At 36.6% G+C, this 25,929-nt stretch overlaps 1 protein-coding gene across 1 annotated transcript in view; it reads right to left on the bottom strand.

The window, feature by feature from the left end:
• Nucleotides 1-25,929, bottom strand: part of LOC112126984 — a 36,160-nt gene that overhangs the window by 1,841 nt on the left and 8,390 nt on the right. Inside the window, exons 3-6 of the mRNA XM_024227134.1 lie at nucleotides 6,875-6,947; nucleotides 3,863-3,955; nucleotides 3,019-3,045; nucleotides 843-982 (exon numbers count right to left, since the gene is read on the bottom strand). Coding sequence (XP_024082902.1) covers nucleotides 843-982; nucleotides 3,019-3,045; nucleotides 3,863-3,955; nucleotides 6,875-6,923 — 309 coding nt within the window. The 5' untranslated portion in view covers nucleotides 6,924-6,947. The remainder of the gene's footprint in view (nucleotides 1-842; nucleotides 983-3,018; nucleotides 3,046-3,862; nucleotides 3,956-6,874; nucleotides 6,948-25,929) is intronic.

Here is a 25,929-nt window from a genome sequence, read left to right on the forward strand (position 1 = left end):
TTATTCACATCCTCACAGTTTCAAATTGCCGCCCTTTTAAAAGAAATGTGTCATTACAGGAAAAGGTAGCGCAACATCAGGGATATAAGCGAGTCAAGGCAAGACATTGATTTTCTCCCTCTATGCGATTAATTTCTGTGTCAATGGGAAGAAAATAATGTGTAAGTATGAGTAAGTATTGACACTGTGATAGTTTGAAATCTATCGAGCTGCTGAATAAAAAGATAATATAAAGAAAAATTTAATGCAGCCTTGCACAATTATTATATTTGTCTTTTGTTCCAATATTATCTTGCTTATTGCAAGTTAGGGAGTTAATTGTAAAAATAATTAAAGAGTACAGCTGTATAAAAGAAATTGTCAATGTAAATTTAAAATAAGGCAAATAAGCACTAATATAATGTAGTTTACTAAAGAAATAAATAAGGTTTTTATGCACAAGGACTTATATAATTATAAATAATTATTTATAATAATAACCTACATGCAGTCATGCTAAAAATTATGATTTGAAAACTCAATAGTGCTTATTCTTGAATGCTTAATTGATGAAAATTAAGGAAACAGAGAAATTGAACGACTGAAATTCAAAATATCTTGGAAATTTTGGTGCTTATCTACACATTCCAAAAACAAGTGAACTAAGCAGTACCACTGGCGTTAATCACATACCACCTCCAACACACTACCACCATTTGGAAGATGATGCTTCTACTCCACATTTCTGAAACTGTGTTCTGAAGTTGATCAAAAATTCGACCAAGGTAATTTCAACGCTATTTATAATTTTTTAAAAATTTTATTAATATATATAAATTTGTAAAATGTGGCATTTTTTTCACCTGGTGGAGATTGTCAGCAGAACCCCAATTCTTGTGAAGCTTATCTGTGTTGCCGACGCCTAGAAAATTGCTGAACGCTTCAGTTGTCCGTTTGACTCTGACGTTCAGCGAGCCAATTCTCAAAAATCCAAGATCTTTCTCTATAAAAGAAAAAACAACAAGTGAATTTTTGTGGCACTATTTAGACATCTCCGACCATCAAGGTATGCTTATTCTCGTCGCATTTCAGAATTTCGCCAACTCTGAAGAAAACCAGTGAAAATAAGCACGGTGAGATGAATGGAAATTGACGTGCAGCTGCATAATAATACTGTGAGATTTCATGATGAACCTGTAATTGGGTTGTTCAGGATTATTTTCATTTAAAACCAAAAACAATCAGTAACAGCCAAATTAAAGGTGCATAATAAAAGTTAACCAAATTTTTGAAGAAAAATATTGAATTCTTATTTTTTAAGTATTATGTTACAGCTTATTGTCAACCCATAATGTTTAGTGGTCATTATTGACCATATTAATTTTAATTAATTATTCTTTTTATCTAAGGTCTTGGTTGCGATGTAAAAGTTGGTGTCACGAGCGGGATTTGAACCCACAACCTTCGGCTCAACACGCTGCTGCTCTAACCACTTGAGCTGCCACGACAAAGCCATTGCCATAAAAGGAGATGTGGTAGGTTCTTTGAATGGAAAAGTGTAGATAGGCTTTGGCAATAGGGTTAGGGTGAGAGCTTGGTATGGAACTGAGGTGGGGTAGGATCAATTCCGTCTTCAGTGTTGGGAGAAACCAGTCAATGATGTACATCAATGCGACAGATAAAGCAATGTTGTCATTTGAAGATTTTTCAGAATAGGGTATTGTAGACAGGACTTGAACAGCAAGGTTAGAATGAATTGAATGATGAATGGATCAGTTAGTTTGCTTAAAGAGTGTTCAGGTCATTGTGGATAGTGAGGTTAGTGATATATGAAGCTTTACAATTCTTTTGAAAAGTTTTTATTTCAATGATTGAATACGTTAAATATTGAGTGGTTTGATGGAAACCCACTGTACCCTTCTTACGTCAGTTGGATGAAGATGCTATTTTCACCTTGTCAAAGATACTGTAGCCAGAATACACATGTTAAGAAACCTGTGTGTCCTACCTGGACATCAACGTGACAGTCATGAAGTCTCAAAGCCATAGTTGACTCTTTGAGATGATGTGACCTTAGGAATAATGGAGTCACTAGTTCTTGGAAAAAATAGCCAAAGATTCATATTACATCACTAACCTCAATATAACCTAATTATTTCGATGGGAAAGAACAGAAAGGGTTTTAGCGTAAGTTAAGGATGGATCCAAAGGTTAGAATAATTGAATTATGAATGGATCAATTCAACGATTCAAAGAATATTCAGGTCACTGTGACTTAGTGAGTAGTTCAATCTGAGGATGTTTTGAAATATTAGAGGAATGGATATTGGATGACTTAGTTGAGCCCCACAGTTCTGCTACATTTGTTCAAAATGGCCACAGTAATGTTTTGAATAGAGTTAGTTGAGTTTTGATGGTCAAAACATATTTCAGTCTTACAAGTTTCTAGGTGTCCAGTCGTCTGTTAATTCTTAAGTCTTGTGTGAGGATTCCACATCAGTAAATAATTGGCTTGGGTGGTGGTTAGCTCCTGGGTACATTTGTCATCAAATTGTCTTTGATAAACTCAAGAAGTTGTTGGAGGTTGCTTGGGTAGAATTCGTGTTAGAAGAAAGAATTTTGTTATTATCTGCATAAATGGTGGTGTTGGTATATGTAGGAGAGTTAGCAGTATAAATGGTAAACAGAATGGGACCAAGAATGCTCCCTTGTGGGACACTGTCTGTATAGGTCTGAAATCTAAGTACTCGTTGCTGCACCTGCATCAGTCAGTTAAATAAGATTGCAGAATATTATAATAAGAGGTGGGTAGGAAGTGTTTAAATTTATAAAAAATTCCTGGGTGCCAGACTATCAAAACTTCAGGAAAGCACCCAAGCAGTTCTTGTTGGTTTCAACGACTCTGAAACCTTGCTAAATGATGGGACGATGGGGAAAGAAGCCAAATTGGTGAGATGACGTAATTATGAAAAGTGTTCTAATGTATTTAAAAAAAGTATCAACATGAATTTGATGAGTAAATACGAGATGATCAATTACCTGCTTGTTTTTTCCTCGCTTTTATTTCTGAAAATGAAAATTACTTGAATTAATGTCAAAATTGTACAAAAACAAATCGGTTTATGTGCGATTACAAATAAACAAAAATTATCCAACCTGCATGCACGGTAAAAATGACATGCAGCTAATTTTACCTTAAAGAAGAATCCATGCAAAGTAGTAAATTTGTGACTAGTTAACTAAACTAGTTTCCACAAGGGTGTTAAAAAGTAAACCAGTACTAAACGAAATGATTTATTTTCAACTAAAGCATGCATGTAAATATTTACAATTTTTACATTAAATTTTAAACACTCATTAATAAATTATTTCAATGTGAATTCAAGTGGGGGAAAGAAAATAATACTTGCCCTTTTACGAACTCAATGCGAGTTCCTAGAAAATAATCGTTTATAAATATGTGTATCATAAAATGCTAATAACATGCCTTAAAATATCAATAAACTTAGAAATGTGACAATTGATTTTTACAAATAAATTGTAAACATGATTATAAATAATAAGTATAGCAATAAAGAGAAAATTTAACAAAAAATAAAGCACAACTATGACTAAAGCAAATTTACAAAAATGCATATTTTTCCTTTCTTAAAAAAAATATATATATATTACTAACTCATGCAAAACTTATTTCATGCAGGGGTGCATAGCTAAATATGTGACTAATTATTTCTCTTTTGAAGTTATTGTGTTTGAAAATAAGAAGCGACCAAGAAAGAATGGTTCCTCTTTTTGCGCCTGGTAGTTGATCCAGGACTCCAGGATCCGTGCTGAAAAAACGAGGCAGCCCTTGCCCTTTTGGCTCTCGGCTGTTTGTACTCACTTCTGAAAGTGTCTGCTGATACCGACATGCCCTTGTTTGTCTGATATTGTCTTGCTTTCTTTCCGCTCCAATCTCTCAGGTGAGGGTCAGCTCCTGTAAAATGAATGTCATCAATACAGCTTCATTAAGAGTTGCAGCGGTTGGAAAACTGATATTTGAGAAAAAACTGTCACAATGACAGGTGGTTTGTTTTTGAGGGATCAAAGTTTAAGCGAGTTGCCCTGAAACCTAGTTCATAATTTGAACCAAGTTCAGAGAAGGGAGCATTGCACAATCTGTAGGATCACCATTCAACAGATCCTAGTTCAACTAGATAAAAGCACGACTGAACAAATCCCTCTCCCCAAGAGTCTGAAACATATGGGAAGGATCGTGTTAACCCAATTCAGGATCGGCCATACCTGTCTGACATATGGACACCTGTTGGTCAAAACCGTTTGTAGAGAAAGGCTGTTCAGTGTGTCACATTTGTTCGAAGAGTGCCATGCTTTGGTTCCTTAAAAGGAGCGAGTAGGCATGAGCTCTGACATAAAGATGGTACTAAGGTTCTCGATTAAAAAACCGAACAGGGAACCCAACATTTGACCTGCCCACCTGAGTACTTTATGTCAGAGCCTCATGTTCCCTCAGATATAAATGTTGCATATACTGTGTATATTTATTTGCAAATAATTTATAATTTTAAATATATTATATACACTGATGGACAGAATTAACCCACCACCCTTAAATTTTAATATATTTAAGTTTATTTATATTTTGTATACCAAAAATACGTTTGGTTGTAAAAATAAGACGTTTAAAAAGAAAATTTTAATTATCCAATTTTATAAAAAAAAATTTGAATAAAAAAGCTTTTTTGTCCCCTTTAATACCGACCATTTCCACCCCTGGCAAGAATCACGCCTGTTAAACATCTTTGCATCCTTTAGAAAAGTTTTCTGGTAAAATCCAGAGGAATTCTTTCCCATTCATCAAGAATAGTCATTTGCAACTTTTCTAGGGTGTTAGGACCTGGGCATCGCTGTCATACTAATCGCCTAAGATGGTCCCAAATTTGTTTGATTGGGTTCAAATCTGGCCACACATTCAGGCTGTCATCCACAATAGAAGCTCTATGGGGCTTCACACTGTCCAGCATTAACAGGAATCTCTCACCGAAGTGGACAGCAAATGGCCCTACATGTTCTTCGATTATGTCTTGTAAGTACATCTGTAAAGTTAGAGATCTTCCTTGCACAACAACCAATTCCGTGCAGGCGTTCAAGGAAATACCGCCCATCAATGACCAAGCCACTTGAGGAACCAGACAGCATAGGGCGTAACCTTTCTCCTGAGCATCTCCATATGAAATTACGCCCATCTGAAGACTGGGACTAATTCGGACAACTCTCACTTCATCTATAAACAAAACTCGTCCCCAATCTTTCAGCCATTAAAAAGGTTTAAGAAAAGAATAATATCAACTGAAATCAACGAAGGAAAAAGATTAACTGCAAGCGATCTTTAGGAGTAGCTGAATTGAAGGGCGTAAAGCTATTTTTGGTGTAAATGGGATTAATCAATAAGTAAATAAAGGAAATAACCAATGCATAATTTATCGTTTATTTTGACAATAGCTTTATTATTTGAAACTAATATAGAAAGATAATGAATTTAAATATAAGCTAAATAAATTGAGTGGTGGGTTAAATTTGTTCATAAGTCATTTCTTTGCAATAAATTTGTAAATAATTAAATTATTGTATGTGTGTGGTGGTTAGTGACCGTTAGTCGATGATCATTCAAAAATCGTGAGATGCGGTCTGGTGTGATGTAGGTTTCAGAAAAACATTTTCTTTATCGTGCCACGTTTCGAGCTTTATTGAGATCATCTTCAGGGCCTGGGATCTACGAACATTGTTTACATTAAAAAAAAAACATGTAGGATGTGGAAAAAAGTGAATTTGCATTGTATAAATTCACTACAACACACCAGACCGCATCTCACGATTTCTGAATAATTATTGTGAGTATGTAATTAATTAAATTCACTAATTTCGTGGTCCGCTTGATCAATTACAATTAATTAAGGTTTTTAGTTGAGATGAAAAAAAGTTAATGGCACGAGCGGGATTCGAACACACGATCTTCGGCTAGATACGCCGCTGCTCTACCACTTGAGCTATCGTGACCTCGATCCACTCGGACACCAATTTCCCATCTCAACCGCACCTTTTTGAATTTTCCCTCCTTTTTGCCATTTTTCAAATGTCGTGTAATCGGGTTGGATTCTCGACGACAAATGAAATTCAAAAAGGTGCGGTTGAGATGGGAAGTTGGTGTCCGAGTGGATCGAGGTCAGGATAGCTCAAGTGGTAGAGCAGCGGCGTATCAAGCCGAAGATCGTGGGTTCGAATCCCGTTCGTGCCATTGACTTTTTTAACTCAACTAAAAACCTTAATTAATTGTAATATGTGATTAATGTGCAGCATAAGGCCGATGGCGGAATGTCATATACTTCATAGATCAACCAAAAAGAAATTTTAGTCACAAAATTTACTAACAAATAAAATATAATTTTTGGAGTTTTATCACGTGAACTGCACACCAATAAATGTGTGCATTAGAAAACAAAGTTAAAAGGCTTTAAAAAAAATAAGAGCTGCGCCAAATTGATCCATATATTTGCATTTTGGAGTAATTGAGCTAATTGAGAATCGTATCTGGCACGAGGAACATATTGGAACTGAATAAACACATAAAGTGACTGGTTGTTTTAAAAAAAAAGCGGATTGGGTCGCAATTTATCTGAGATAGCGGCGTATTTGAAAGCGCCTGGTAAACATTAATAACTGGGTGTTTAATGGTGCAGATAGAACAGGCCTATCAACTCGTGTTGACATTCCTCGATTTCATTTCCACAACGATAGAACCAATTACGAATTATCTCGTAATTCCCGACCGGCCGAGTCAAGTTTGACTTTGTTTCCATCTATGTACAATACGATTTATAATTGACCGAGAACTTACCGTATACTTCCACGAGGAGATTGTAGACGTCGTCGTGGCCGTACTGCATAGCTATGTGAAGAGCGGTGAACCCCTAAAACAGAATAAAATAAATATAACATTAAAATAAAGCTCGAGGAATGTAGAGTAGTGTAGTTTATTATCAACCCCTTGCTGTTATATTCAATGTTCGGTTTGTGCCTTGCCTCACCCTGTTTATAACCCTGACCAAGTACAAACCAAATCTGAAGATGTCGCGATGCGTCTTTGATACTAAAACAACGAGGGAAACGACCAAACCACAAATTATTTCTCAATAAAATATGCAAAGGACAAATGAAATGAAAGAACAGTGTACAATAGAGGAGGTCATCAATATAAGGTAAAGGTCCCGGGTTCGAATCCAGCGGCCAGGTTTTTTTTTTCAAAAATACCAACACCCTGGGGTTTGACCTCTGCTGTTGCAAACCCTCGTAAAAAAATTTAAAAAATCAATTGAGGTTTTGAGGACGTAGTATTTGGAATATTGAGTGTGTTGTTAAGCCGGATACGAAGTAGGCAGCTTGGGACTGGAGTCACTAATTCTTTTGAGGTTGGAACGCTTGGTTGAACTCAACATTTCAAATCCTTACATTCAGATTGCCTGGGGGTATTTTCCAATGTACTGTTCCAAATAGTGGACGACATTGAGCTGGGAATGGAAAAGTGTAGTAGATTGAAGGAGAGGTGATAGGGCGAAAGGTAATTTGCAGAGATTTGGTTTCGTTGAGTCTGATCCTCCATTTCTTGAACATTCTTCCAAAGGGGAGAGATGAGCCTAAAGGTTTCTAAAGATCACAACTGTATCTGGGTTTGCTGTAAGAATGGCGGAATCGTTTGCATATGAGTAATATGCACATATTCAAAAATGGACGATGTAAAATTTGCAACGTTTGCTGATGACACAGCGGTGATATCAGCGACCAAACTCCTACACAAACGAAACACCATTAGAAGGTTGAAAAGAACAAAGCTATACAAACTAGTATAATTAATAATCTTATGGTACGAATTAGAATATACGGATGGGGATAAAATAGGTGGCCATAAGGCCCTCTGCACCACTACCTAAGTGGATTTATTGTGCTCTTCTATTTTCATAATTCACTGGCTAGTTTCAGGTTGTTAAATCAACCTCCATAGCCTTATCAGAAGATTTTGGATTTGGATTTGTACAAGTATGTACATATATACCAATATAGGCTTCTCATAGGCAATTCTAGCTTTTGCTAGTTACAGTAAATTGCCGGCAGACTCGAGAATCACCCACCCCGTGTGTTGGCAGTCGGGGGGCAGACCTCAGTCTTAACCGTCCAGTCACCTAGGTTGGGCTCCGGGGGGGGGAGGCACTGTCAACAGCTAGGTCAATTCACCACCCAAAGCATACAGTTCCAAACCCATTCGTTCATTTTTAAATAATTCACTTCTATTTACATTCCATTCATTCAATTAGGGTGATGGAGTACTCGATATTCCTCCATCACCCTTTACACATATTATAAAACTAGCCTAACTGAGGGTCGATGTGGTATTCGATATTCCGCGATAGACCCATTCACATCAAACATTCACGCCAATAAATACATTCACACTCAACTCAACCTTTACACGTACTATGCACCTTACATAATCTAAGGTCGATGGGGTCTCGATATTCCACCATCGACGCTCTCACATAATAAATTCACGCTAATAAATACATTCACTCACGCAAACTAAGCATACACAACTATTATAACTATGTACAATAGAACAATCCGGTTTCATGCACGAATCGGAACCTAAATACTCGCTGCCGTGCTCAAGTACAATCTCTGATATTCCTGCGCGCTCTCTGTATGGAGCCAGGGAATCGCCCCTTCATTAAGTGGTACACTTCGAGCAACCTTTCTCTGTTTGCCGTACACATACGCAGGATTTGCCCCGAAAGTAAGTGTGTCAACCTCGCATGGCCTATTCTTAATCCGGTGAAGATGACCCTTTTACTACGAGTCAGATCCTCCGAGGGCCATGGGGCTGGTGCTTTCGTCCAGTGTAGAGGTTCTCTTTCTCAAGTCATTTTTCCAATTCCAACTTAGCACACACTCCGGTGTACCAAGTTGTGGTTATGGTACTGTTGGTAAGAGGGCTGCCTCCTTTTTGGCTAGTTGGTCAGCCTGTTCATTCCTTCTATATCAAGATAACCACGTTGTTTTTCTAGAGCCATTAGGCAATTTAGGAACTACCACAAAAGTTTGTAGCTGAAAGCATACGCATTTAATGCCTTTATAGCTGTCAGACGGTCTGAGAGTATTTAAATCTGATAACCTTTTATATTTTTCTTTGTTAACTCCTGTGCATAGGAGATCCAGGTGTTGCTTGGAAAACGGTTGGGATTAGTCCAAGGGTATTTCATAGCCTACAACCTACAAATCTATGTGGAACTCTTACGATTATGGCCATTACGAATGCCATTTTTTCCACAAAGATAAGTGCATAAGCACTGCCTCATTGCCTCTTCTGTATAAAGGTTAGTTTTTCACATTCATGAAGGATGTAGATGTAATATTTGGTTTGTGTAATATACTGCGTTCTTTGAGCGCTATTGTATCTCCCGTTCTGTACCTATAGCACACTGTTGTTCAAAAAGATATTTTATTAGTAGGCCCGGTTTCAGTAGTTGAATTTCTTCTACGGCTATGTTGTACATGCCAAAACACTTCTTCCTTGCGGGCAAGTGTAGCTCCACAGTGAGCAGATGTAAGTGTTGAATGATATCAATCTTCTTTGAATGCCTTTTCAATCCGCAGTGACCTATTAGGGTTCCAAGGTTATTCCTGCTTCTTTTGTTGCATTCTGTTGCTTCTTTCCTTCTGAAACTCGACAGAAGGTTCTTGGATTGTTAGTGATTTCTATTATATCCTCACTTTTATCCTGTCTTTTGTCTAAGGTACTTATTGATAGTGTGAATCCCCGTCTCAACTTGGCCATCTTCTTCAGATGCTAGGTCAGTATAGAAGCCATGCCTGGGGCTTTTTCACCAGTGCCTGAGTTTTTTCTTCTCAAGACATTTTTTCAGATCCATCTTTAAGCACACTTTCCGCTTAGATTAAGTTTGAGTTAAGAATAGGATAGGTTTCCATGATTCCATGATTGTGAAACGGAGAGAATACGAGAATTCGAAATGTGGGTTTTGCTAAAAATTTAACCATCTTAAAGTCAACATTTGCATTTAAGGACAATACTACTATTTTTTTGTTGACTCCAATATTTATTCACATTGTCACTTTTAAAAGAAATGTGTCATTACAGGAAAAGGAATGCAACGTCAGGGATATAAGTAAGTCAAGGCAAGACACTTGATACGCGAGAGCTGCTCCGTGGCAGAATAATATGTACATTTGTGTATGTTACACAACATATTATAAACATGTTTAGCAAGGCCAGTTTTAATAAATAAAAAAAGGAAAAATGATCATATTGAACACATTAAAATAGAAATTCATTTCTTGCATTTTCACCAAAACCAGTTTCAACTTGAATTTTTGAAGTATTTTCCATTTTGCACCCTGGCTGAATCTCCAAATAATTTTTTAAAAATTTTAGTTTGTTGATATTCCCCCTTGATCCTCTTTTGGGGTAACACGAGTCGAAATTGTGTTTATAAATAAATCCCATTCGCTCCTAAACGTATTTATAAAAGAGCTTTTTAAATAATACAAGAATAGACTCGCTGAAAAATCTACTCGTCGGCCGTCTTAATAATGATTAACTCCCGGACAGATTTTTAAACGTCATTTTTACCCAAACATTTATAAGAATGGTAGCCGTCTGACAAGATGCTGAAGAGCAGAGAGGCGACACAACAGGATTAATGCAACCGGGGTGGCTATTTATAAAATTGGAACGGAATGGGATGTAGTTGTCACACGGGGCAAGATGTAATTAGGCGAAAATGCCGCCCGAACAAGGATTTCCCACTCCTGTCTCAGGATGATAAAATATTTATAATACGTAATAACACGGCTATACTAATATTCTGACATATGTTAGTTCATCTTTGGCAAGCCCAGGGCTGAAAGAGAAGTGTTATTTGTGTAAATTCCACGAGTCAAGTCCCAGGGGACATCGTTCAACAAATTATAATTAAGGGGAAATATTCACATGGACATATCGAGTAAACGTTCTGTGGAGAGCTTATCACGGTGAGCATATAATAACAGACTGCAAAGACCTAAGTCAGCAGAGAAAATACGACATCTCGAACGACCTATGCGCAGCCTTGAGGCACCGCAGCAAGCACATTTCTTATTTCTTAGGGTCATAAATACTTTTAGTTGAATATGGGATCTTTGTATGCATTGATATGTTATTTATTGGAACGAATGTATTTATTTGCGTGAATGGAGAGGCTTGTTCCCCAAATACCCCGGGGGATATCGAGTACTCTGGGAAGTGTGAATGATTTGTGCTGAGCAGATGTTATTTATTAGCATGAAAAGGGTTTGCTCCCAGTTAACCCGAGGAATATTGATCACTCTGGGGTAGATGGTATGGTGATAAGGACATTAGGAAGCGGGGTTTGTGTTCCCCAGGCACTGCAGCCTTCTGGCTTATTGTACCTTCCTAGTTCCTTAGTTCAGTGCAATAGATTCAATCTTTCTCCTTAGAAGTATCAGGTCATTGACTATCGCTGCTACAATTTTATTCCCTAAGTTTTTTCCTATGTTAGGTTGAATCTCCGTTGAGCTGTTGCTAACATTCGAAGATGATATGGGCGGCTGTTTCCTCCTCGTTACATAATCAGCAGATGGCATCGTTGTTTGTCCTCTGAGTTTAGCCCTCTCCAATTGCCGTAACGATTTTGCCAGTCTTGGTGATGGTTGTTTCATCATAATTTTACTATGTCTAGCGCCGCTAGGGTTTATCCACTTCTCCTTTTGTTTTGTTTGAATCCATTCTGCGATGGAGGATTCTATATTTGTTTTTGTTATCCCAAGTATAGGTTCGGGGCCTATGTATGGCCATGCGGATCCTCTGGCCAGTCTGTTTGCTTTCTCGATACCCAAAATTCCTTTGTGCCTGGCACCCAAGATATTATCAGGTTGTTGTGTTTCCCCAGGTTTTGGAGATTTTAGATGCATTCACTGACTAATTTTGATGTGATTCTTTTACGTGCTAATCTTTAATGGTTGCTTGGGTTTCTGATCTTATAAGGATTTTTTGCCTGTTTAACCTCTTTTAAGATTTTCCCACAAAAAAATTGCTTCGAATGGTAAATGCTATTTGCAGACTGATGTGCTTAATCAGCGATGGTAGGCAGACTAAAATGGCCAAGAAAACGGCCAAAACTAAAATATCAGAGGTCATATTAACCTCCGTGGTTCTGGAACATATAGTTAGTGATTTCTGACAATTTGGGCCTATCAATCATCACAGTTTTGGTCTGACATAAGCAATCAGATTGAGTGGTAAGTTTGTCCTCAAGCCCAAGACTAAAACATGTATGATAGACATATACATCTGATCAGAAACGGCCGAAACCAAAATGAACAACACCGAGGTATTGGTAACCCCCTTGGTTACGGTATTTTCCCACAAAAAATTGTTAGGAATGGTAAATGCTATATGTAAACGGATGTGCTAAATCAGCGATGGTAGGTCCTAACCATTCCTAATTACCGCCTTTCCAAGAATACTGCTCTGGAAATCATAAGGTCCAAAATATCATAGTTCTCTTCCTGAAATAGCTTGGCTCAACAATTTCAGCTGAATGACAATTTTTCCCTGGACAATTTTAAACAGTGGCCAATTTTACACTCAAAATTGGTCAACCATATCCGCACCTCTCCCTCAATGAAATATCTCTTTCATGCTCAAAATTATTTTAGGTTTTTGCGGAATAAGGACCTTAATATCAATCAACCTTTCTTGAACATACCGCAGATTTCTAAAATTACATACATTCCTCTAGCTCGCTGGTTTTTCAAAGTTGCGAGTTACTTTATCTTAATTTTAACCCCACAAAAGTCAATAGTTCCGATAAATTCTCTCTCTGCAACAGGCAAGATCGAGAAGATTGTTTTCAATTTTTCGCAGAATGCCCAGTTTTAGCGGTATTCCGAGCACGGCATATAGGCTTGCAAAAGCATTGATGGCATGTATTTCTGCTGGGGTAGATTGACTGAATGTGCGAATATAATTTATTAGCGTGGATAGAGAGGTTTATCCCCAATTACCCCGAAGAATATCGAGTATTCTGGGGTAGTGTGAATGATAACCAGACTATCATGTTCTCATCTAGTTTATATGTTTTTGTATTTGTTATTTGTCTTATTTTATCCACAATTGGCCCTGATATACATCGAGGCTGGCAATAGGACAAAGAAAAGAGAGTTGGTTACCGTTGCACCATAAAATATCGTAACTCAGCTGGAGAAACAGAAAAAGAAATTAGTAGGATTAAAACGCGAGAAAGATAAGAAGATAAATGTAAAGCTAAGGAAGAGCGGGCTGGTGATGACCAATGGAGTATGCCGTCCCTAAAACTAAAAAAAGAAAAAGTAAACGCTTTGATGAATTAATTATTTATAGTTAATTGTTTTTCTGCTTGCTCTCTCCTGGTAGGTAATCTAAGTGCTTCAGATTCACAAAGGATATGTGACGATGTTTCCGATTCTCCTGACAAAGTCGGTATGTTTCCACCTGTTTCAGCGATTTTCTTTAGTTGTAGTTATGAGGGCAGTGGCCGGTATAGAGACTTATAAGTCCTCAAATCCTGCCAGCTGAGTGACAAGAGTTCCTTCGCCTTCCTTTTTCAGATATTTAAAAATCTCTTAGCTTCCCTCGTGCCTGGGTTTCTTGTCCAGTGCTGAGATTTTCTTTCTCAAGTCATTTTTCCAGTTCCAACTTAAGCACACAATCCAGTGCACCTAGTTGTGATTCTGGTTACTATGGGTAAGAAAGTGCCCCTTTTATGGCTAGTTTGTCAGCCTGTTCATTCCTTCTCCATCAAGATAACCACGTTTTGTTTTTCTAGAGCCATTAGGCAATTTAGGCACTCCAACGAAAGTCTGGAGCTGAAAGCATACGCATGGGATTAGTCCAAGGGTATTTTGTAGGGTTCGGCGCTGTTACTCCTACACCTACTCCCTTCCACGTTCGACCTGTGTACCACGTTAGCTCACCTTCTTGAAAACTTGGGGCTACCTTTCTTCCAAAGGCATCTTCTATTACATATGACCACTTGGAAGGATCTGTCAATGTTGTGGTTTTCTCTCATTTTGTCTGATATCGTTATATCCATCTCATTTATTTTCTTTGCAGAATTTTTGGTGGCTTATCCTTAGATTTGGCTCTACTTCCTTGCATCTCAGAAGCATGTTGGCCAAAAGCCACCTTTGGTACATAAACATGTAAGGGTGGGCAGTCGAATGCGGTTTCAATCGCTGTAGTCGGCCACGTATGCATTGCTCCTGTTATACTAAGGTAATGCAAGCCAAAATAAATTCGAACCTCATCGAAAAATTGCAATTGAAAATATCAGCACATATAAAATATTTTGACATTTCTCCGTGATATCTGCGGGGCGATGAATCTCTAGTTTGGTCCTTTTGGTGTGCCTATTGTCGCTGTTTTGGTATGTCAGACACATTTCGGCATTGGGTCTATGCACACAGATCGAGTTTGCAGTTGATCAGGGTTGTAAGTAGGGTGAGGCAAGCCAATAACCCAACACTGTTGATGGCGAAATGCCGAAACGCGACTGACTAGCCAATCCAGCGGTTGAGATATGATATCTAACGACCAAACTGTAGGTTCATCATCTCGCAGATTACTGCAACTAAACTCACAACATTGTGATGCTATAATATTGTATATTTCCAACTTGACTCATACAAAATGATTAAACATTCTGACCGTACAAAAAATTGTAAATTTTATCTTCAAAACTAAATACAGTTTGTTGTAATCAATATTTTATTCCTTCCATTGTTAAGTTAAATTGTTCTAGCATGTCTGTACACATTGAGCATTAAGTGAAAAAGTAGTTTTTTAAAAAATATACTTCTGTATAATAAATAGGTGTATGCAGGTTGGACTCCATGCCATGTCGAATCACACTCAAGTCAATTCGTTTGGTAGATAATTTACACGCCAGACCAAATTTTATGTCCGGGTTTTATGGCCTTAATCTTGAGGGATTGGGTGACGTGGCCAAATGAAGACCGTGGGTGTGTTTGGAGGCGGCAGAGTCATCGGTTTCTGCGTTCCGCCCCCTCTCGGCTGAAAAGGACGGTCCGGGGCCCCCTTCGCTATCCATTTCTCAAACGTCCAAGTGAAATTGTGTTCGATTGAATTTTTATTGCCGTGACTCGATAGATTTCAACGTACTCGATGGGTCCCTGTGCTTTTTTTTATATTAAAATGTAGGGTTGACGTTTATGGCGAACATGCGAGTAAATGCATCTGGAGGGCGATTTATACAAATTGAATTTCACTTCGCCGCAAGTGTTTTGTTAATTTAGTTCATGAAACTATTAGACAAGATGTGTCATGCCGCAAGATAGGGTGTGACCAGTTTGTAAAAAGACACCACAAAGAATTCTGCCATTGAATTGATTAATTTTTATAAAAAAGTTTGATTTTTAACCAACATTTCACCATGATGTCTGAGGGGTGATAATCATGAAATTTGGTCGTCACCGATAATTTTAGTCAGCCTATCGTCGCCAGGTTGTTCTGCTAGTCGTGTTTTTGCATTTCGCCATCTTCACTGTTGAGTTAGTGGTTTGACTCGCCCTGCTTACAGCCCTGACCAACTAAAAATCTTTTTGAATTTTACAGACGTAAGAGACTCAACTAACGAAAACGAGTAAATCCACCACCGAAGTCCGAAACGCGACTGACTGTCCAAACAACGAAGATTGGAGACCAAAATGATTTCATCATATTATTAGAGTTTGGTTTTACACAAATTTTATATATGATAAATCATTGTGCTCTGATAATTCAGGCTGTTTGAGCTAGAGGTCATCCCAAAAATATCAAGATGTGTCATGATAGGGTCTGACCAGTTCGTAAAAACAGAAACCATGAATAATTCTGTCTTTAAATTGATTAATTTTATAAACGAGCGAGATTTTTAACCAACAACATTTCACCATGTTGTCTGAGAGGTAATGATCCTGAAATTTGGTCGTCACCGATAATTTTAGTCAGCCTATCGTCGCCAGGTTGTTCTGCCAGTCGTGTTTTTGCATTTCGCCATCTTCAGTGTCGAGTTAGTGGTTTGACTCGCCCTGCTTAGAACCCTGACCAACTAGAAACACCTTTGCATTTTACAGGCGTAAGAGACTCGATTAACGAAAACGAGTAAACCTACCAAAGAAGTCCGAAACGCGAGTGACTGTCTAAACAGCAATGATTGGAGACCAAAATGATTTCACTATATTCATTAGTGTTTGGGTTTAAACAAATTTTCTATATGTTAAATCATTGTGCTTTGATAACTGAGGATGTTTGAGCTGCAGGACAAACTGCAGGTCATCCCAAAAATATCAAGATATGTCATGCCGCAAGGATGTGACCAGTTAGTAAAACCAGAAACCATGTAGTATTCTGCCATTAAACTGATTAATTTTTATAAAAGAGCTTGATTTTTAACCAACAACATTTCACCATGTTATCTGAGAGGTGATGATCCTGAAATTTGGTCGTCACCGATAATTAGTTAGCCTATCGTCGCCAGTTGTTCTGTCAGACGTGTTTCTGCATTTCGTCATCTTCAGTGTTAAGTTAGTGACTTGACTGGCCCTGCTTACATCCCTGACCAACTAAAAACCCCGTTGAATTTTACAGACGTAAGGATTCGACTAACGAAAACGAGTAGAGGTGGATGCATCTGTCGGCAGCAAAAGAATACCAGATAGCCAAGTAATTTTTGTTTTGTTTTAGATAAGGTCGAGTCTCTCTTTTATTTGTTCCCCCCCCCTAACGAATACAAATGTCAATTTGCATAACTCACCACTGAAGTCCGAAACGCGACTGACTGTCCAAACAGCAATTGGAGACCAAAATGATTTCACCATATTCATTATGTTAGGCTTTACACAAATTTTCTATATGATAAATCATTGTGCTGTGATAAAGACTGCTTGAGCTGGAAGCCAAATTGTCATCCCAGCAAAATCAGCATCATCAAGCAGGACATCCCCAAAAAAATCAACATGTGTCATGCCGCAAGACAGGATCTGACCATTTCATAAAAGACCCCTTGAAGAATTCTATCACTAAATTTAATAATGTCATAAAAGAGCTAAATTTTCGCCATCTACATTGGTGTTTGGTTTTTGACTACCATAAAGAACATTTATTTCTCCGTGTTATCTGCTGTGTGATGAACCTGAAATTTGTATGGTACCGATCATTTTAGTCTGCCTATTGTCGCTGGGTTGGTCTGACTGGTCCGTCAGTCATGTGCATTTTCAATATATTCAGTGTGTCGGTGTGATTTCTGTGAAGCCAATTCTCTTTTTACAAGATCGTGAGGTACATAGATGTATAGAAAGATAAAGTTCTTCACAACAGAAAGGGAATGAAAATTCTAACAAGCATATTTATTGGACATTATTTATGACCTATGTCTACTGTGTCTAGAGCACACAGCAACAACACAGCACATCCTTTGCAATAGGAAAAAATGGCATTCCTGAACAATGATGAGGTCCTTAAGAAAAATTATATAACTTGTTAAAGGAAACGCAACTAAAATTGACCGGAGCAATTTGAAGATTTTTAAAAATAACCATGGTCGGATAGATGAAACTAGGTCTTTTCCGATCGTTTTGGTCGTTTTATCCCTACTGTTTTGGTCTGTAGTAAAATGTCAGAGAAATACGACCAAGAACGACCAAATTTCAGGTTCATCCCTCCTCAGACTTGTTTATCACAATCTTCTTACGTCTTGCTATTTATAAACAAAACAATTAATGATTGCGGCGTGCACAAAACTTTTTTTTTTACAAACGCTGTTCCTTTGGGAGTCAAAGCACATAACAGTCCCCACCGTTCTGAGCCACGTGTCGGGCAAAGACACGTTTTGTATTAGTAATTCATTAGTATTGTCATCGCCTATCGGGAGGGAGGGTCGATCATTATTACTTGCGTACGCTGCGATGTTGATGCCTCGTGTGCAGTGCGGCAGCTTGGTAAGCCACGCGCCCCTCGTCACCCAACTTTCAAAACAATTTGGCTTATCACAGAAAATGACTTAAGTTCCGCTCAAGAGGTTCACTTCTTAATCAATTATTTCAAAATAAGCTCACAATCCCAATGTTATTATTTATTTCACGAATTTTTCACCACTGGAAAGCGTTTTTCTCCAGGGAGAAAAATTAACAGCTTTTATCGTGGTCCTGTTTCGATTTGCGAACCGCTTTTACAAGAATGTTTTCCTTAAATAAACATATCTATCTAATCGATTCGGAAGCTTTACTGCTTTAAGCTGTTCCTTTATAAAAAAATAAATTACAGCTCTTTTCATTGTAAAAACATTGGCATCGATTTGTGCCCATGAGGGATGTGCCGACCAGACCATTTCCTTATCTACTTGGATTGAGACGGGTGCTATTTTATTTAAACAAAGCCATAAATAGCGTCAAGACTAATTGCTCTTGTAGATTTAAACCCGTCGGATTTGTCTGCCGAGAGATTAGGAGGCCGTTCGAGATAAAGGTACTCGGATGGGCTGTTCCGACTCGACGGTTTATCGAACAGCTGTTGCGGCCCACCTCGAACGAATTATTCCACTTGTCAACTACTAAACGCGTCTCGACTTTGTTAAATACCGATGCTATATTTGGAGCACTTAACGGGATCTGGTCGGAGTTGTGATTTATCTTCACAACGACAACTGATTAAGAGTGCTGCTCTTGAGCGATATCTTCACGGTGTATACTTATTCTTACTAGCTACTGTGTAACCGACGATGGTGGTCCTTTCCAAGTTTCTGCGGACAGTAGCCAATGCTCCAACAATAATTTTAAAATAATAGTCAATTAAATATTCTTTTGAAGGCTATTTCTATATGTTCTTCCATCGTCTAGGTCACTGGTGACCAAAAGTCTTCCCTTCTTCAACTGCAATCTGAAAGATCTATCCATAAAAAAAAATCTATATATCTAGAATTGTAGATGTATATTGAATGTAAACCGCGAAAAGTGCACTACCCCTGAGGTAGTTTAGGTTCAGCCTCCATTAAGCTTATTCCTTTAAGCGTCTACTTCGCATTTCTGATGATTCTGTCTTAGTTTTGGTCTATCGTTCCTGTTTTAGCATTTCACCAACTTTGGCTAACGAAAAGCTCACAACAGAACCGGAACTGCTTCCGACAGATCAATATTATGAGGATAGATAGACCGGGCAAAATGATTGGAAACGACCAATCTACATGCTTAATACGATTTCTGTTGCTATTAATTTTAGTTTTAGTAATTTCCGAGAATTTTGGTGTGTCTTTCATCAATGTTTTAGCCATTATTATACACAGTAGTGTGTTGGTCCAACAGTATACACAGTAATTATTACTCCAAACTATTTTTCAGTGGGAAAACACCGAAACTGGGCTTAATATGACCTCTGTTGTTATTAATTTTAGTTTTGGTCGTTTTTGAGCATTTCAGCCTACCTATCAACTCTATTTTAGACTATTAGTCGTTTTGGTAGATCAGACTACACAAATTATTTACTATTCCAAAAATGGTGGAAAAACACCGTAACCACGGCGGCTAATATGAACTGCTGTTGTTAATTTCGGCTTCTGTCTTTAATAAGTCGTTTTTCAACATTTCATAAACTTGGTCAAATGAAACACCACAGAATCTGAAGTGCTTCTGTCAGGCCAAAAGTATGAGGGTAGGCCAAAATGATCGGAAACCACTAACCTACATGTTTCAGAACCACGGTGGTTAATATGAACTCAGATGTTATCAAGAACAAGTTGTGAACAAACAGATCAAGTGCAGTTTTGGCTTGCCTACCATCGCTGAATGAAAAAATACACGTTATTAAATAAACAAAAGAGAGAAAATATTGCACATGACTAAAAAGTACATAACAATGGTTATCAACCGTCATCAACTATAAATTTTTAATAAACGAACAACACATTTCTTCTCAAGGAATAAACAAAAGAGAGAAAAAAAACTATATAAGTAAATTAAAATAACAACATATCTATGTATGTTTACATACATTTATGCACATATAAATAACCAGGGGTGCATCTAATATATACAATAAACATTTAATAATTGAGATAAAAAACTAGTAACTTTTCTGTAGTTCCAGGCTTCCCTCGCAAACTTTACTAAATTTTCGGACACGGGGTTATTTAATAAAGAGATTAGGTGCTTTTTTTGTCAACGTGGGCAAGCCTATATACCGTGCTCGGAATACCGCTAAAACTGGACATTCTGCGAAAAATTGAAAACAATCTTCTCGATCCTGCCTGTTGCAGAGGGAGAATTTATCGGAACTATTGACTTTTGTGGGGTTAAAATTAAGATAAAGTAACTCGCAACTTTGAAAAACCAGCGAGCTAGAGGAATGTATGTAATTTTAGAAATCTGCGGTATGTTCAAGAAAGGTTGATTGATATTAAGGTCCTTATACTGCAAAAACCTAGAAGAATTTTGAGCATGAAAGAGATATTTCATTGTTGGAGAGGTGCGGATATGGTTGACCAATTTTGAGTGTAAAATTGGTCACTGTTTAAAATTGTCCAGGGAAAATTGTCATTCAGCTGAAATTGTTGAGCCAAGCTATTTCAGGAAGAGAACTATGATATTTTGGACCTTATGATTTCCAGAGCAGTATTCTTGGAAAGGCGTTAGTTAGAAGGGTTAGGACCCTACCATCGCTGATTTAGCAGATCCGTCTACAAATAGCATTTACCATTCCAAACAATTTTTTGTGGGAAAATACCGTAACACGGAGGTTACCAATACCTCGGTGTTGTTCATTTTGGTTTCGGCCGTTTCTGATCAGATATATATGTCTATCATAGATGTTTTTGTCTTGGGCTTGAAACTAACTTACCACTCAATCTGAATTGTGTATATCTGACCAAAACTGTGATGACTGATAGGCCCAAATGGTCAGAAACCACTAACTATACGTTCCAGAACCACGGAGGTTAATATGACCTCTGATATTTTAGTTTTGTACGTTTTCTTGGCCATTCTGGTCTGCCTACCATCGCTGATTAAGCACATCAGTCTGCAAATAGCATTTACCATTCCAAGCAATTTTTTTGTGGGAAAATACCGTAACCAAGGGGTTCCACGATCTGCTGTTGTTCATTTTGGTTTCGGCCGTTTCTGATCAGATATATATGTCTATCATAGATGTTTTAGTCTTGGGCTTGAGACAAAGGTACCACTCAATCTGAATTGCTTATATCAGACCAAAACTGTGATGACTGATAGGCCCAAATGATCAGAAACCACCAATTCTAAGTTCCAGAACCACGGATGTTAATATGACCTCTGATGTTATTAATTTTAGTTTTGGCCATTTTGGTCTGCCTACCATCGCTGATTTAGCACATCAGTCTGCAAATAGCATTTACCATTCCAAACAATTTGTCTGTGGGAAAATACAGTAACCACGGGGGTTACCAATACCTCGGTATTGTTCATTTTGATTTCGGCCGTTTCTGATCAGATGGATATGCCTATCATAAATGTTTTAGTCTTGGGCTTGAGACAAACTTACCACTCAAGTGTGGTGATTAGTGACCGTTAATCGATATTTATTTAGAAATCGTGAGATGCGGTTGGTGTGATGTAGGTTTCAGAAAAACATTTTCTTTATCGTGCCAACGTTTCGATCTTTATTGAGATCATCGTCAGGGCTTAAAGTGTTTGTCTTCTGTGTAATTGTGCCCCACACACGTGCACTCTCGACACGACACGCAAGAATGGCACAATTACACAGAAGACAAACACTTTGAGCCCTGAAGATGATCTCAATAAAGATCGAAACGTTGGCACGATAAAGAAAATGTTTGTCTGAAACCTACATCACACCAGACCGCATCTCACGATTTCTAAATAAATTACCACTCAATCTGAATTACTTGTATCATACCAAAACTATGATGACTGTTAGGCCCAAATGATCAGAAACCACCAAATTGATGTATTGGATCTTCTTGAGGTCATTTTAGGTAAAATGACCTCAAGAAGATCCAATACATCAATTTAAACTACGGAGGTCGATCAATATCAACTAGAAACCACCAACTATATGTTCCAGAACCACGGAGACCTCTGATCTTATTAATTTTAGTCTTGGTAAATTCCGAGCATTTATCTGTTTCACTGGTAAATGAAAAATCACTAACTGAATAGTTTATAAGTAAAAAGATCCGATCCGGTTGGCTTCTCTTGACTTCCTTCCATCTTTACAAATTAATTACGTTCTGTATTGTAATGTATAAGTTATTAAATGCCTTTTTTTTCATCGTTTTACATATCTGGACATGTCAGCGGACTTGAGATCATATATAAAAGCAGAAGTTAATCCGATTCGAAAAAGAAATGCTGAGTAGAAAAGAAAGACTTCACATTGAATTCATTTCTTTCCGTCCTGGGTCGAAAGATGTCAGCTCCGAAAGTAAAATTGTATCCCATTGAAAAATAATTCAGGTAACGACATCGACGGGAGACAACAGGCCTGATGCAATAAAAATACGAATTGGAAAGAAAGGAAATCCATTCCTTCCCTCTTCCAGCTTCGTCGAGTTTAAATCGAAGAGAGTTCCCCCATTTTATAAAAGGAGGATTCCGTGGCAATATCCGCGTCGGTCCGTGTATTTGTTCAATTTCCGAGCATACCAGGAGAACGGGGCGGATAAAATAGAGGGGCCACGGAGATCGGTGCGGGGGAGCTAAAGGAAATAACGTGGAAGTGATAAAGGGAAAGGGGAGAGTATTGGATAGGAGATATTGGACCCGGGAAGAACACAGATGCGTGTAAACTCCTCACGTGTAAATCAGTGTAACACTCCTGCTAACACGATCCACCCGTTCTGTTATATTCGTACTGATGATTTGAAAGGGGGGAGGGACTTTTTTAAAACTTAAATTCCGTGTCAAGAAGAATCCCCTGTTTGATACAAGCTGAAACATCGCACAAGACACAATTATTAGGTCTGAAACAAACGATTGTACCGTCGGTGCTTGATTAAAACAATGGAATCATTTCATTAAAATTTTATGTCAAAACAGAACAAATTTCAATAATAATTGTTTCTTTTACTATTTCAAATAAATTTTAAATTCTTTCAATATTCATTGCTTTTAGTATGATTTAGGTAATCGTACAACCCCTCCACTGAAGATAGCGGGAAGCCGAAACGTGCCTAACAGACCAAAACAGGAAGAAAAATGCAGACTGAAGTGATCGAAAACGACTAAACTTGAGGTTCATCAACATACATATCTCAAAAGAGAAATCTTATAAATAAAATTACAAACATGTCTAATCAATAAACAATAAAGATAGATGTGTGAAAAGAGACTTCAATTTAAAAAAAATGCCTTAGCATACCCCACTTGAATTAAATTAACCCTCTTTTAACTTCTAATTAAGTTTCTAAAGTTCATATAACTTTTTTAACTTCAAATTAACCCTTTTGTATTTTAAATTAACATTTTTAACTTCAAACTAACCTTTCTAAATCTCATATTTACCTTTTTAACTTTAAATTAACTGTTTTTAACTTCAAATTAATCTTTCCTAATTACATATTAACCATTTTTAACGTTAATTTAATCTTTTTTAACTTCAAATTAATCCTCTGTTTAAAGATATAAAAAAAAACGTAGTAGTTGGCATATACAGGGTGAATTGCTACTCGTGCTACAAACTTCTCCAGTAGATTCTTCACCCTAAAATGAACAAAAAAGTTCATATTGTCCATGGTCCGATTCTCNAAATGGTTGAGAATCGGACCATGGACAATATGAACTTTTTTGTTCATTTTAGGGTGAAGAATCTACTGGAGAAGTTTGTAGCACGAGTAGCAATTCACCCTGTATAACGAAGAAGAAAGTAAAATCTTTTTATGTTTCACGCCAACTACTAATTTTTTATTGCTTTAAAGAGAGGGTTAAATTGAAGTTAAAAAAGATTAATTCGTAGATAAGAAAATTTCATATTAACACTTTTTAACTTCAAATTAACCTTCTCTTTACAATAAGAAAAACTTAGTAGTTGGCACGAGCGATAAAGAAGAATGTAAAGTAAAATTTTTGTATTTTTGAGGATTGTTTCTAAAATATAAAATAATTGGGCTTTTAGCAGAATATATGAAAATTAATTACAATCAAAATTAACATTTATGTAAAATGAAATATGAAAATAAATGATTCTTTTATATGATATTTTTTAAACATGTCTTCAATTCGGCCTCTTAGAAGACCATATGAACATTAAATACAATGAAAACTAAAAATTATATAAACTTTTTAACTTCAAATTAATCTTTGTTAATTAGATTTTAACCATTTTTAACGTTAAATGAAACTTTTTAATTCCAAAGTAATCCGCTAAATAAAGCAATAAAAAAAATGTAGTAGTTGGCATGAAATGTAAAGAAGAATGTAAAGTAAAATTTCTGTATTTTTGCGGATTGTTTCTAAAATATAAAATAATTGGGCTTTTAGCAGAATATATGAAAATTAATTACAATCAAAATTAATATTTATGTACAGTTAAATATAAAAATAAATGATCCTTTTACATGAGATTTTTTAAACATGTCTTCAAATCGGCCTCTTAGAAGACCATATGAACATTAAATACAATAAAAACTAAAAATTATAAACTTTTTAACTTCAAATTAATCTTTGTTAATTAGATTTTAACCATTTTAACGTTAAATGAAACTTTTCTGCCTTCAAATTAATCCGCTGTTTAAAGCAATAAAAAAATTGTAGTAGTCGGCATGAAATATAATGAAGAAGAAAGTAAATTCTTTTTATGTTTCACGCCAACTACTAAATTTTTTATTGTTTTAAAGAGAGGGTTAATTTGAAGTTAAAAAAGATTAATTCGTAGATAAGAAAATTTCATATTAACCTTTCTAACTTAATATTAACACTTATTAACTTTAAATTAACCCTCTCTTTAAAGCAATAAACAAATTTAGTAGTTGGCATGAAACATAAAGAATTTACTTTCTTCTTCATTATATTTCATACCGACTACTACATTTTTTTATTGCTTTAAAGAAAGGGTTAATTTGAAGTTAAAAAAGATTAATAGTTAATTAAGAAAATTTCATATTAACCTTTCTAACTTCATATTAACACTTATTAACTTTAAATTAACCCTCTCTTTAAAGCAATAAAACCTTAGTAATTGACATGAAATATAAAGAAGAATGTAAAGTGAAATTACGTTATTTCTAAAATATAAAATAATTGGGCTTTTAGAAGACCATATGAAAATTAATGACCATCAAAATTAACATTTATATACAATTAAATAAAATAAAAATATAAAATGGGTTAACCTGAAGTTAAAGAAAGGTCAATTAGAAATTTAAAAAGTTTAGTTTGTTTTTAAAACGGTATTAATTCGAAATTAAAAAAGAATAATTCGTTGTGAAAGCTATGTGATCTGCGATGTTTACTTAATTGAAATTTAATTTTACTTTTGGTCATTTACGATCATTTCAGTTTTCAATTGATTTAGTTCAAAATCAAACACAATTATCACACCTTATCTTGGTGAAAGACCCTGAGTTCGGTACCTGAGAACCAAATCGCATTATGGTTCGGGACTATAAGGATGTCATACTACTAAATTCTCATACAAGTTGTAAAACACCCTAGTCGTACGAATCGCCAAATCCAAAAACATTTAGTTATGTGGTTCCTAAAGAAAAAATAATTAGAATTTTCGAAAAAGATCATCAGCTCTTAACCTGGCTCACATAAAATTACTCGAGCTAAAAGTACCAGGTACCTCAAGACATTAGTTCA

Source organism: Cimex lectularius, unplaced genomic scaffold (assembly GCF_000648675.2).
Source record: "Cimex lectularius strain Harlan isolate CLEC.00 unplaced genomic scaffold, Clec_2.1 scaffold158, whole genome shotgun sequence".
Taxonomy (NCBI): domain Eukaryota; kingdom Metazoa; phylum Arthropoda; class Insecta; order Hemiptera; family Cimicidae; genus Cimex; species Cimex lectularius.